Source organism: Haliotis rubra, unplaced genomic scaffold (genome assembly GCF_003918875.1).
Source record: "Haliotis rubra isolate DU_JTF1 unplaced genomic scaffold, ASM391887v1 Scf59, whole genome shotgun sequence".
Classification (NCBI taxonomy): Eukaryota; Metazoa; Mollusca; class Gastropoda; order Lepetellida; family Haliotidae; genus Haliotis; species Haliotis rubra.
In genome coordinates, this window is record NW_025767290.1 from 2,158,557 (window position 1) to 2,172,714 (window position 14,158).

The following is a 14,158-nucleotide window of genomic DNA, read 5'->3' on the forward strand; positions in this document are numbered from 1 at the left end:
TAAGTATCTTGTCCAAGGATACTACGTAAATAATAAAACTTTTTTATAACAAACCAGCCCCAAATTGTCTCCCCAAGTGATACTGAATCCTATTAAAGGCTCTCTTAAAAACACCATTGTGATTCCAAATTCCATTTGGGCACAGGATTCCATTTTTTTGCAGGTGCCATACTGTCACAGTGTCAGATTTGTTGGTAAAGCCAGCTGGGGTCACAACTGCTTCAGTCCCATCTCTTCACACTCCAAATCTCCAGTGAGGCTAAAAGAGGTTACGTGTTGAACTCAAATTCAATATGAAATATCTGTAGCTTATGGAAGAAATAAAATAAATTCTTTTTCCACCCAGTTTAGACAGAAGTCATAAGAAACATAATTTCTTAAATTAATTGAAACATTTTTAACGGGATGAACCTTGGATGAAGCACCAAGTCACCTATCGCTTTCAGACAACGTGCTCCAGTGGACGTTCTGGGCTCAGTGTTGTAGCAGTATCTCCATCACATTGATGCTGTCACTACACATCAAATCATGGGAAAGGGGTCAACACACATTGAGCCATCTCATCTAAGGAGAAGGAGCACTGGTTCAATCTCCTCTAGTTTGCTGGATCAAATCATCATGACAGACCCTGTATAACCATCCATGGATGCAACGATTGATGACACGCTGACAAAGATCCAAAATACTGTTCTATTTACAGACAGATATTACGTTATTTGAACCATTATCTGTGACACTATCGTGACATTGTTACACACGTCTTCACTAACAGCGTCACCCTAGGATCTCAGCTGTGTTGTTGTGCAACAGGACAACAGGACCGGGACAACAGGACCGGCACAACTCAGACATGAATAAAGCATAGGCATCAACGTTTTTAGTTACAGTGGAAACCTGATAAGTAAAATTTCAAGGGACTCGCCAAAATTGTTTACTTATCAGGTATTTTACTTAACCAAACTTATAAAAACCTGCAAATGACAACCATGGGCATGTATATGTATGCATATGTAACAATGAACCACTTATCAGGGATGGCCTCCAGTTGTCAGTGTATTGCCAACTGCTTGACGCCAGCGAGCTGTAAGTAGGATGTTTGTTTAACTGGAGACTGATACGACTACCCCTCATGTCGGATTATGTGGTGATCGCTAATTTAGTTATCAAGTATCTTTTGTTAAGTAATTTACTTCCAGGGACCGTGAGAAGACGTTTAGTTAAGCGGTATTGTTTACTTATCCGAGTTTAGTTAACCGGACTGTAATAGTGATAACTTATAAAGAAATTTGACGGGACCAAAGAAAAGTGTTTTCTTATCAGAACTGTTTAGTTAAGCAGTTTTTACTTAGGCGGTTTCCACTGTATAATAATAGTTAAATAGTCAAACAGCAATCTAATATGATCATAAAGATGCTAAATCAAAATTCTTGAAAGAATCTACTCGAAATATAAGCAGCAAGTATCATTGGTCCATTGTCAAATGTAAAAAACAATATCATCCTAACTAAAATTAATTATTAAAAGAACCAAATCTAATAAGAACGTGGAGCAATAAGTATCACGTGATATTGTTTTGTTGACACTCTTTGACAATGTGGTGCATAAACAAGAGAGGTGTTCTCATCGACATTACTAACAGACCATCGTCCTGCACTGTAGGCCTCTACAGAATATATCCTGTCTTACACTACCAGGGTCTGTGGGCATGTATGCAGCATTTGGCCTTTGACCCATGCCCTTTTGTAATTATATGACAGAACCAACATATTGAACTTTGTTGACATGTCACCAAAGGAACAAGTCATGGTAAACACCCAAACATTGCTGACAAGCCAACAGAATACAGAGGAATGTCCATAATTGAACAAATGATCTTGTTAACATGATCTTGGGACCTGTCACCCTACAGCCAAGATCTCTCTTCTAATCAACAACCTGCTTCACCCCCTTAAGCCAAGCGAGTCAACTTTGCTCTTTAATAACGGACTTCCTCTGCCGTGGTGCTAAAAGAATTACTCGCTGATCCAGAATCATTTGTCATTTTGTTTGACAAGCTTAATAAATATTTCAAGTCATTCGAAATCGTTCATAAACAAGCATTCATGTGACATTTAATCCTTGAAACTCAAGTTGTTTTAGCTGAAAGGTAAAGTTAAAATGGGCAATGCTTTGAATTGAAGTCTTTCATCAAGCAGACATGAAATATGACCTCTTGTGTTTTCGTACTTTCACAAAGATTACAACTTGTCGTACATGATACATCATTATCAAATAGAGCATTTCATTAATGACTAGCTACGTGTACCTGAAACTCTCACCTGAAGCTTTTACGTAGTCCAACAGGTGTGACCGAAATCCGAGGCACAAACAGTTGACTTGGTCTCTTGTCATGGCCAGCCATTTCTCCAGTGGATAAAAAGCGAATTCGACGTCCCCTTCCCCACCGTGGATGGGCAAAGGTTGAATCTTCGTAGGTTATCAAATCCTGAAAATACGAAGATTTGTAACTGACGACAGATGTTGGTGATATATTGACGGCAATCAATACCGACTGAGCACTGAGAGCCTACCTCTCGCAGCCACAACAGGGATGTAGGAAGTACGTTCCTGTCGTAGACGTTCAGATATGATATGTATTTACAGGTAGAATAAGTAATCCAATTAGGCACCGCGTCGTCAAGTTGTGCCGCCACTGAGAGAATGACATTGATTTTTCATACAGACACAGTTCAATGATACCACGATTAATATCGCCGGTATTCCTTTCTGGTTCTCTTTGAAAACACGACCCTCCGGTGCTATGAAATATTAAAACGAAACGAAGGTGAAACTTTCGTCGACACAGAGAGTCACAGAATATTAACTTTTGCAACTGTGATGAGTCCACTTATCCTAGGCCTCGAATCAAGTAACATGTTTATCTTAGTCAAGTCTTCAAAATGACAGAGGGCTGATGACCCTTCTGCGACTACTGGTCGTCTGCTCGACCACTGCTTCCATTCACCCCCAAATAGGTTAAACCAAATGGGTTCAGTGTCTCTTATAATCCCGCGTGAATTGCCAAGAGACAGTGAAGCAGACGACAATGGTCGTGTCATCAGATGGCACTGGCGAGAAGCCGTCTGCCTCAGTCATGCAGACTCGTACCTGGGGGCGGGGAAATAGAGAAAAACGGGATTTAGCTCATAAACCCATTGCAACATTGGTCAATTTGGCACGAATCTCTACCGTTGCTTAATACAGATTCTATGAACGAGGTATTTCTAGTCTGACGAGAGAAATGGATCAAGTGTTGCGTTTTTTTCCACGAAGCTCTTTGTGTGCAATCGGGTGGATTAATAAAAGTGATTGTCAGGTCTTGTAGGATTGCATTCTCGTTGGTTTCACGTTATTACCGTAAATGGTAGAAGAAATAAGTTTGCGAAGTTGACGTTTGTGGAAGCCAATAAGCTAAGGAAAGTGGGATCGATCAACAAAGGAACTGAAGCTGTTAATGATAGCTGTGGGCACCGACCACCTAGCGGACTTCAATCACATACAAGCAGCACGAGCCACCTGCAAGACACGGAATCACCGACTCCACGTAGAATCTGGTAATTACGCATCTGTAGATAGCGCGTACAATGATGACGATTGATACGAACGGAAAGCTCTGATTTATCCTGTCAAATATCTGTCTGTCGATTTTAAGCCAACAGCTATTTCTAAACGATGACGACAGCCAGTGCTGTTGTTTAAATTGATAATGAATGTTGTCGTTTCGTGATTATAGATAACAAGGTCGTTTGTCAACAATGATCCGTGTTTCCATTCCAGGAAAGTAATAGTCTTCTACGAACAAACATAGCACTGTCTCATTATGAGCAGCGCACGGAACGAGACTCTAGCACGGTATACTGTGTCGGTATTTTCTACAATAGCCATGAACACTGTCAACCGAATCAACCGACTACACCATCGTCCTCCCTGAATGAATGAGATGATCTGGCGCTTGAACAGCCTTTGATTTTGCATAACGTCATCTAAACTGCCATCCAAAGAAAATACACACCCATTTATGGCACTAGCAGACAATGAAGGGAACAAGAAAGGTTCTTCGATGGACAGATTTGATACATTGTGTTTTGGACATTGTGTTTTCAACCTAGGTTTGGTTTGTTGTTTAACGCCGCACTCAACAATGTTCCAGCTATATAGCGGCGGTCTGTAAATAATCGAGTTTGGACCAGACAATCCAGTGATCAACAGCATGAGCATCGATCTACGCAAGTGGGATACGATGGCATTTGTTAACCAAGTCACTATTATTATTATTCCAGTTATATCAGGGTGTGACAGCTTGGATTAAAGCCATACAATGATACCGGCCTTTGAAGGTTACCTCTTTGGTGAACTCAGCGAGGATGGGTAAGGATTGGCAGACCAAGAAACATATTCTGCGTGAACCGGAATTCGAACCAACGGTCATGGGTGTCTGGCGTGCCAAGGGACGCAACTCTGCACAGCAAATTGCCACGCCTCAGAAAACTGGGTCACCCGAGCTCCTTTCTCAGAAGCAGGTTCACGAAAATCAAACTCCGCTAAAGCGTGTCGTCTCATGCCGACGGTATGGTTCATTTGCGACACAATGAACTATCGCAGATTCGTCTTGTCAAGGAGCTATGGCAGTGTGAGTGAGTGAGTTAAAATAAGTGTTTACTTCGTAAATACTGGACTCTTTGGGCATTCTGGGTTGGAAAGGATCTCTGCACCCCATGCTTGTCGTAAAAAGCGATTAAATAGATGGATGCTCGTTGACTTGGTTGATTTTGAATCCCGGTAACCTCGAACGCTTCATCTTATATAGTCCCTGAATAAATATAATTTGATTGTAACAAATAAACCCATTAAACTTGAAAAGGTGCCCCAGTGAGAACCTGCAGAAATCTAAACTTGCTTCATTTAAGGCTTTAGCATTGCAGGGAGAGCAAGGCAGTAGGGGAAATATTGTGGTTCAGGGACTGTGAAACAGACTTCATGTAATAGAAATCACTGGTTTGTCTGGTCCAAATTCAATTATGTGGTTCAGGGACTGTGAAACAGACTTCATCTAATAGAAATCACTGGTTTGTCTGGTCCAAATTCAATTATTCTATTCATTCTGTTACTGTTGTTGTTATGTGGTCCAGGGACTGTGAAACAGACTTCTGTTCTGTTGTTAATAGAAATCATCTAATAGAAATCACTGGTTTGTCTGGTCCAAATTCAATTATTCTATTCATTCTGTTACTGTTGTTATGCAGACAAGAAACACTGCCCCTAGCCTTAGACTAACACCTAGTTTCTGAATATACATGTACATAATTTTGATAGAAACAAATGCTTTCAAATTGAAAAGGAGCCCCAGTGAGATAGGAGATTCAGAACCTGAAGCTGGGGAAATCTAGACTTGCTCCATTAAGGGCTTTAGCGTTCAGAAAGGGATAGGCAGAGGGGGGAAATAACGCCGTTCATGGACTGTGAGACAGACTACCACCAGTATATACTCTAGTCAGTCCAGCTGCATTGTCAGTTCAGAACAAATATACCACTAAGAGTTTGAAAAGGATGGACACCAGGGGGTTATATTAAGTAAAGACCATCACGTGTAGTGACGTGTATTCACGATATGACATGGAGTGGAATCAAGCCCGTTCTATACTAATGGTATAATCACTCCTCCTTGCAGCCAGTCACACGGACAGATCTCATTTAGTTGATGGGTATGATGATTTAGTGGCCGAGCGTTTGAAAGGGGTTCGAAGAAATAATTAGTACCGTTTCCACCATGAGTGACGGAAATTAATGAAACGTAACACCAAGGGACGCTGGGTGAACCATCACTGATGTACTGATATAGTGAGTCCACCAAGAAGGTTGCGTTTTGAACAGCAATTACATGCTGCCATATCACAGAAAACTAGGAATCACAGAAAACCGGGAATCACGGAAAACCAGGAATGAGGCCCACTAGTTACCATACGTCATGCAGAAAAGCCGTCCCGATTCCCAGTGTAAACCGACTTAAAGAAGGAGCACATGAAGGGTCATTTGGGGCCCATTGTCTCATTTTTGCCCTTTCGTCCTTTAGATTTGCCTGTATCCATTGTGCGTGGTTCGAATCCCAGATTCGTCCTGATTATGATTCTTGGTTTGTCGGTACCATATCCGCGCTCATGGGTTTGAAGGAAGAGCTTGGTGTTTCTAAGATATTCATGCAGAAAGGAGACCGATTAGATTGACTGAGTTTGGTTTTACGCCGCAGCAATATTCCAGCAAATCACGACGGGGACACCAGAAATGGGCTTCACACATTGTGCCCATGTGGGGATTCGAACCCGGGTCTTCGGCGTGACGAGCCAACGCTTTAACCACTAGGCTACCCCACCGCCCCGCGATTAGAAGTGTAAACAAAAGACACGCGGAGGCTTATATGGGACCTGTTCTTAGGGTCCCGTTGTCGTCTCTACGACGGTCAGTTGCCAGTATAATTCGATTTCACGTGGTACGCGGATGACTTAGCGCTAACGTGCTGCATGGCGAGAGCACACACACACACACACACACACACACACACCACCCACCACACACACACACACACACACACACACACCTAATGTTCCGATTCTGAGCGACTTGTAGGATTCGAACCTTGACCAACAGCTTAATAGGATGACTCTCCCGTCGGACTCTTCCGGTACGAGCCGACCCACAAGCATAAGGTAATAGAGACCTGGGGGACTCGAACGCGGACCTGCATGACGAACGCGTTGCCCCTCACCCGGTACAAACCGTAACAAATCCCAGCGTGTGCTGAACCCTTCGTTCGCGTTAACATTTGAGTGCATGTGTGTATGTAGATGCTAGCTCACGTAGGCCCTGGGATTGTAGGTCGGTGTAATACAAGCTACACAAACCTGGGCCGGTACACAGACGGCTGCCTAAATATAAAGACTGAATACCATATTACAAACGACAACATCTCACATTTACACATTCATAGATTCAGTTGACCGACACACGCAAGTCAAACAACATGCTTTTTCCTCACACTAACGGTGGGACTGTTGAACTCCGATATGTATGAATGAGTTATATCGGTGGTTATATGTCGTTCCCAAACCCTCTACCACTACTTACGTCAGTTTTCACATGCAGTGCTCTCAGGTTCTTCATCTCACCCAACGACGCCAGACGAAGCAGACGACGTCGTCTCAGACTGGACATCGCTGACGGCGAAGCCTCTGCAGATTCCTGGTCCTTCTCCGACATATTCAAGGCATCCATGGCGTAGAATTTGGGGAGGGCGGTTTTCGAGCTGTGAGGTGAAGCAGACGACAATCTAGGGCGAGAAAACAGCTTGAATCTCACAGGCTAGTGTTGTGTTATTATTAAATGTCCCCTATCGTATCCGCTTCGCGCCCCACTGCACAGCGTACAGAACATCTAAGGTCATGCGTGTCAAGCACGCGCACATATATGAGGCTTCCGCGAGCAACCTCATGAAATCCTTCTGTGTTTGTAAACACAACCAGAAGTGAAAGTGACGTATCGGAAACAACCCTTCTGCTAACGAACAACCTGTTACACTTCAAACGTGATGATAGGCGAACTAAACTATCCACAATATGGTCTGTGTACATCCACCTACATGCAGGTCAAATATGTCCTCCAGACATCCAGGAACCTTGTGCTCAAGAAGTTTCTCTTTCGTTGAAATTAAATGTATGTTTTTCTAATTCAATCTGCTTGAAACTTGATGGAATCTGAGCCTGATGAAAACACTCCCACAGCTCTAATATTTTTACATCCTTAACTTAAAAAAAAAATATCTCAGACTGACAAAGAAATAACTATTTCAACCTTGGCATCGACTCTACCCGTTTTTATCCTTGTTTTAGAATCTGCAGCACATTAAATATGTGTTTGCGAAATGCTTATCTGAGGAGAGATTACAAGAGAATCTAATTAAACTACATGCACGAGACACTATACGCAATAATATACTACAACCATTTCTTAAAGTTGTCTTCTTTTAAAAGCCAAGTCAGTTTGTTTGCGGTTATGTAATTTTATTTCAAACGGACCCGATACCAAACCAGCTGGACCGTCATTTGTGAGATGTGTCTGGCTCCTAAAATAGTGGTTCGAATCCCAGATTCGTTTGGATTATATTCTTGGTTTGCCTGCCCCAAATCGGTGTAGTTATAGATCTACACCTCTTCGGATTTTCCCAACCATATGTTTTATTTTTCTAAATACTCGTGAAGGTCCGGGTTAGAATGAACCTTCAGTAACCCATGCTTGTCGTAAGAAGCGACTCGATTATTTACAGACCGCCGTCATATAGCTAGAATATTGCTGAGTGCAGCGTAAAACTAAACTCACTCAATCACTTATTTTTCTAAATAACCCTAACCCTAACCCTGTTACAAAAATCGTTCACTTAGGCTCTGAAAATTATTAGTGTGGTTCGTAACAGATATTAGGTAAATCGTCCATGTAATACCCTCCCCCATATGACTGTGGCTTGACAATTACAAATATCATATCCTCCAAGATACAGACAAGTGATGGAGCACCGGTTTTTGCTCAAGGGAACCCTTCGTGTCGACAAAGCTGTCAGGTCCTCATCTCTCAATGTTGAAACCGTGTTTTCAGGAACTGCACTTAAAGAAGTCTTTTGGTAACGCTGAACGTGAATTAAAAGCCCCGAAGTCCCACATCCTCATATAGTATCACTTATGTATTATAGCCCAAGGGAAATGTCAAAATTAAGATTTACATCGACGAGTGCTAAATACCTTTTTCCTTGCCAGTGTATGTCCATTCAAATACTCTAACACTGATTTCAAGACCTTTCCGCGCACAATGCCAACAAACACCATGTGCCCACCTGTCATCAGGCACCAACATGGCACATGGAGAACGATTCCTAAAGCTCTACTAATCCCATACCAAATCATGACTGACCAATTCCATAGCGGTCATGTTGGTCTAAGTTGGAATCCTTCAATCTTTCTCCTTGTCTACGCCACACTCAGTGTCACGCACAGCGATGTTTGAAGTACAGGCAGTATATCAATTCAGCTGTAAAAAGTGCTGGAGCCCAGCCCTGGCCTGTGTAATGGACGTGATCTTCAGAAAAAACCCAAACAAATGTGCCTGTCTGTGATATTGGGTCAGTGGATTGCGAATACTTGACCCCCCTGACACCTCACAAACACGATCACGCTACTGGCGTTTCGCAGGTCGTTTCTGAGCGTGGTGGCAGTCATGAAGTGATGACGTCTTGTGACTATCAGGGGAAACATATCTTCTCGCTGTGTGATGTAGCGCTGTCGACCACTTGCATACCGCTAGTTAGGTCATGCAAACGTCCATGCCCTACTGATCACAGTTTGGCTGGCAACGTGACGTTTCATGCATGACTTTGCATCTGCCAAATTCTTCGGTTGTCAAACGAGTTGGACGGCGAGGGTCACCAGTCCATTCAAACTGTTGTAATCTTCATTGGCAAACGTTGTTGTGCTCTCTCATAATGACGTGTAAGATTCTATCACAATACATCCAAACACAGGTTTTCAAGAACATCGTGCATATCGTGCCCATGACTGCAATGCCACTGTATGTTCATCATGACACTGAGGCCCTACATGGGTCACCCAATCATTCTGAACTGGCATATTTCAATCCTTTTTTGTCGTTGATATTTTTATATCAACTTGATCCTTAGCAAGCTTTGAGTAATATAAGATAATCTCAAAAGTTGCAATCCTACTGGAAAACAATGGTTTGTGTCACATATATTTTTCTGACAATGGAATATTTCCTCGAAACAGTCTATATGTGCTGTCTTGTCCCACACGTCACCGTGGACGGCTTTCAAGGAGCAACGTTAGCTTGATTATGGAGAATATCTACAGCATTCACTATACACAGCCAATGGTGTTTTTCGATTCACTGACAATGTCAAATTGTACATCTGTAATTTGAAGTTTGAAACATTGCTGTGAAAATTATCAGACAGATCCGAAGGTTGGGAACTATTCCAAGATGAATTTTGTAATATATATTTATTTGTACTGATTATGTCAGCATTTCCTAAGGACAAAACGTGGATGAAAGACGCAGTTAAGCTCATAATATTTCATAATTGTTCCACGAAAGCGATTAAAATATGCCCTTTGGGAACATATTGGCCTCACCTATGTTTTGTGCTATAATGACGAAAGAGCCCCTCAGCGTATGAGTGCACTGGCATTCAATTCGCGAGTTTCACAAAACAGAGATAACACGCACTGATATCCTACTGCTTAGTGGCAAAGAACCGTCTTAGTGTTTAGTTAGCTATTCTCTGAAATCTGTTTTTATGACGTGTCAAGCAGTTTTGGTGATGTGTCACCCTCTCTCGGGACACCATATCATTATACAGACGTGACCCATTGTGGATGACAGTTGACTTAACGCCACATCTACTGGAATGTTGGACGCGGTGACCCCGAAAGTCGGAGATATGGATGAGTGAAAGTGTGAGAGGTGCGTCTTAACCTGGATTTGATGACTTTGTCACTGCTTAAATAATTCCGTGCATTAAGTTTTGATGTATGTGATAAGTGTTTTCAAAAGCGGCAGGAAGTCAATCAGGCGTGCCGGAGTTTTAAGATTCGCAGTGATTGTGACATTTGGTTGGATCATTACTGTGATCCCGGGTGTCATCAAAATGGTAAAAGTCTCAGATCTAAGGCCGTTATTTCTCACTAAAGCACTTGCCAATCTCTGTAAAATTAGATATTGGTTCTTGTTTCCTGCGAAACAAACATCTGAGAACATCCCATTATAGATCATGACCTTTCGCGAACTTTGGCCGACTAATATAATCACTGACAAGAAATCGACATTATTAGCCAATCAAAACCAGCTTCCTCGAGTAATAGGGCAACTATACCTAAAAAATTAGAATATTCTGGAATGTCTAAGAGATGGCAAAGGTTATATGGCAGTACGTTTCCGTTCCAAAGTTTGTGCCAAGGAAACAAAATATACACGAGAACGTAAAGTCGTTCGGAATATCCCGTATTCACCTTTTCGAGGCTGCGAGAACAGAAAACGTATTCCGACTGTTCTGTTCTTGACCGGTAAGCGGCGCGTTGATTGGTCGGGTAAAGGGTCGTTTTGCCGTGACCTGCTGAGTGGTGTCCTCGGATGTTTGATATGCGGTAGAGAGAACTAAAGTCTGTTTTAATATCCACAACAGCTATCTGCTCTTTCATTTCACTGGGTTTTATTTCGCATTACTACTAATTAGAAATAAATAAATTGTTTTGGGCATCTGCATTAGTCCCACGTGCAATTCAGTGTATGTTGGTCGGTTCATCTCATCAGAGACTATATAACAGATCTATCACATGGTCACTGATCCTATGTGGGCCAGTATGTGATTTCGCTCACCGCATTCTTTTCTACTCCGTACTCACTCACTCGTTTATCCAAATTTCCTCCATTTCAGCTTACTACTAGTACAATGTTTATCAGATCGACGGGGCGGTGGGGTAGCCTAGTGGTTAAAGCGTTTGTTCGTCACGCTGAAGACCCGGGTTCGATTCCCCACATTGGTACAATGTGAGAAGCCCATGTCTGGTGTCCCCCGCCATGATGTTGCTGGAATATTGCTAAAAGTGGCGTAAAACTAAATTCACTCACTCAGTCACATTACCAGATCGACACCCCTTGTGTTCATGGAGCCTAAATCTGTTACCCGATAACAAAATATAAAGACCTAACTGCCATCTTAACGACGTCCAGAGGACATGTCTTGTAAATGTTAGATGTATTGTGTGTGAACCCTACAATTATGCATTTATACTGCCTGGTACAGGGACACTCGATCCCAGATGACGCTGTGTGAGATATCTAACTGTACCTGGACACGGCTTGTCTCCCGTTGGGATTCCGTGAAATATTAGTGAGTGAGTGAGGGTGTTGGGTATCACGACGGAGAACTCCACAAAGAGGCTTCACACATTGTGCACATGTGGGGAATCGAACCCGGGTCTTCGGTGTGACGGGTGAACACTTTAACCACTAGGCTGAGTCCCCGTGAAACAGAAGTTAATAGTAGTCCATTGGAATGTTTATGAATAAATACTTGATCTCGTGGCTATATGGCTGAGGTGAGGTGAGGTGAAATCGGGTTTAACGTCGTGCTTGAGAATATTTCGCTCATATGACGGCATGTTTATGAATAAATGCGCGGCTGATTGTACTAGCCCAGACTTAAGCTGGTTTTATAGTGCTAGCCGCTATATGGCTGAAATAATGCCGATGCGACCCCAACTCAACTCAACTCAACTAATAGTAGTCCAGCATCCGAATAGATCCACAGTATCTCATATTTACCGTTGGGAAGAAATATAACGAACAAATGGTGATTGCAATATTTGACATAACTACTTGAACGCGCATCGTTGGTCATGCTGTCGATCACTGGTTTGCCAAGCCAGACTCATGACAGGACCCCGAGACGCAATCACTCCATCAGGTCTGCCTAACCTGTATCCATGTCACATAGGTCTGGGAATAGCATCATCAGTATCTCATCATTTGAGCTACAAAAAGGAACCGGATATTTTGACCATATTTATTTAGATTCCATCACAAGCACGTGTCCCCTTTCTCGCAGCTTCATCAACGGTTCGGTTCATCAACGGCTCGGTTCTTCAACGGTTCGGTTCATCAACAGTTCGGTTCATCAACAGTTCGGTTCATCAACGGTTCGGTTCATCAACAGTTCGGTTCATCAACGGTTCGGTTCATCAACGGTTCGGTTCATCAACGGTTCGGTTCATGCCAGTCATATGTTTGGTTTTCTCTAAAGATCTGTAACAGTTGAAATGTAACGTTAGCTTAACTCGTTAACGACTGAAGCGAACTACTCCAATCGTCAATAACATACTCCTATGATCAAATACAGATCTGGCAGCATGGGGCAGACAGAGATGTTTGATCTGAAATAGGTTGAACGTAGCTCCGAATATACACTCCCACGGAGTAGAACTGTATTGCATTGCAGCCTGGTCAAGCAGCTTTGAAACTTGATTCCAAAAGATTGATTGATGAGTTGTTCAGAGGAGAATATCCGACGGAGAGATTAGCGAGATGGAAGTGTATGCAGCTACAATGACAGTAGTTATTGGGAACGCAGACAAACATAATCCCGGTGAGAAGGTGTTGTCTTTTATATTGAGGAGATGCAAGAGTGATGGCATGTGAATTTGTGGACGTGCACAGTCGTTAAGTCAGGCTGTCTCAATGCTATTGGTATCCCCATGTCTCTCTTGACTCAACCAGGCTTTAAGTCTGGATATCTTCAAACCTCTTTCACCCAACCTCTTTCAACGCTCTGGAACTCTCCCTTTGGCTCACCTGTCTCAACCCTTTGGGCATCTCAATGACTCCCCTTAACCTACCTCATCAACACTCTGGATATCTCCAATTCTTTTACCAAACTGTTATTAAACTGTGGATATACCCTTGTCTCCCTTCAGTCCTACATTCTGGATCACTGACGACAATACCCTTTTCCCACCTGTTTAGAGCAATGGATATCGTCAGGTCTCCGTCCAACGATCTCTGCATTCTAGATATCTTCAACTCTCCGTTGGCCCACCTATTCCCGCACTCTCGATACCCCAAAGTCTTCAGCCTAACTGTCATAACACCCTGTACATCTTCAAGTCACAGTTTGGCCCACTCAACACTGAACATCAATTTACCCCTTTTGTCTACCTATCTTATCACCATAAGTTTGTTTATTTCTTTGTTGTTTTTACGCCGCACTCGGCAATATTCCAGCTGTAGGGCAGCGGTCTGTAAATAATCGAGTGTGGACCAGACAATCCAGTGATCAACAACATGAGCGTCTATCTACGCAACTTGGATACGATGACATGTGTCAACCAACTCAGCGAGCCTGTCCACCGTTAGACAAGCAGGGATTGCTGAAGACCAATTCTAACCCGGATCTTCACGGGTTCAACGCCATAAGTAAAAACTCGCAATAGTAGCATCTACTGTTTGGTAACCATCCCTCTCATTTCATGAAACTCTCTTATTAGAAAGTGCAAGACGCACTACAACA

The 14,158-nt window shown here is 42.7% G+C and overlaps 1 protein-coding gene across 1 annotated transcript; it reads right to left on the reverse strand.

Annotated features, from left to right (window-relative positions):
• Nucleotides 1-210: 210 nt before the first annotated feature.
• Nucleotides 211-7,704, reverse strand: LOC124255026. The gene is made up of 3 exons (XM_046688862.1): nucleotides 7,159-7,704; nucleotides 2,319-2,485; nucleotides 211-259 (listed from the first exon to the last, which is right to left on the reverse strand). Exons 1-3 carry the CDS (start codon nucleotides 7,303-7,305, stop codon nucleotides 211-213), a joined length of 363 nt encoding a protein of 120 aa, XP_046544818.1. The 5' UTR covers nucleotides 7,306-7,704.
• Between the last annotated feature and the right edge of the window lie 6,454 nt (nucleotides 7,705-14,158).

Bases quoted from the DNA above. Each gene is read 5' to 3' on its own strand.
- LOC124255026 (XM_046688862.1), bottom strand. From the start codon at position 7,305: ATGGATGCCTTGAATATGTCGGAGAAGGACCAGGAATCTGCAGAGGCT. The intron at 2,486-7,158 runs GTAAGTAGTGGT...TCGTATTTTCAG, and splicing joins CACTGCATGTGAAAACTGAC to GATTTGATAACCTACGAAGA. The intron at 260-2,318 runs GTGAGAGTTTCA...AACCTCTTTTAG, and splicing joins GGACTACGTAAAAGCTTCAG to CCTCACTGGAGATTTGGAGT.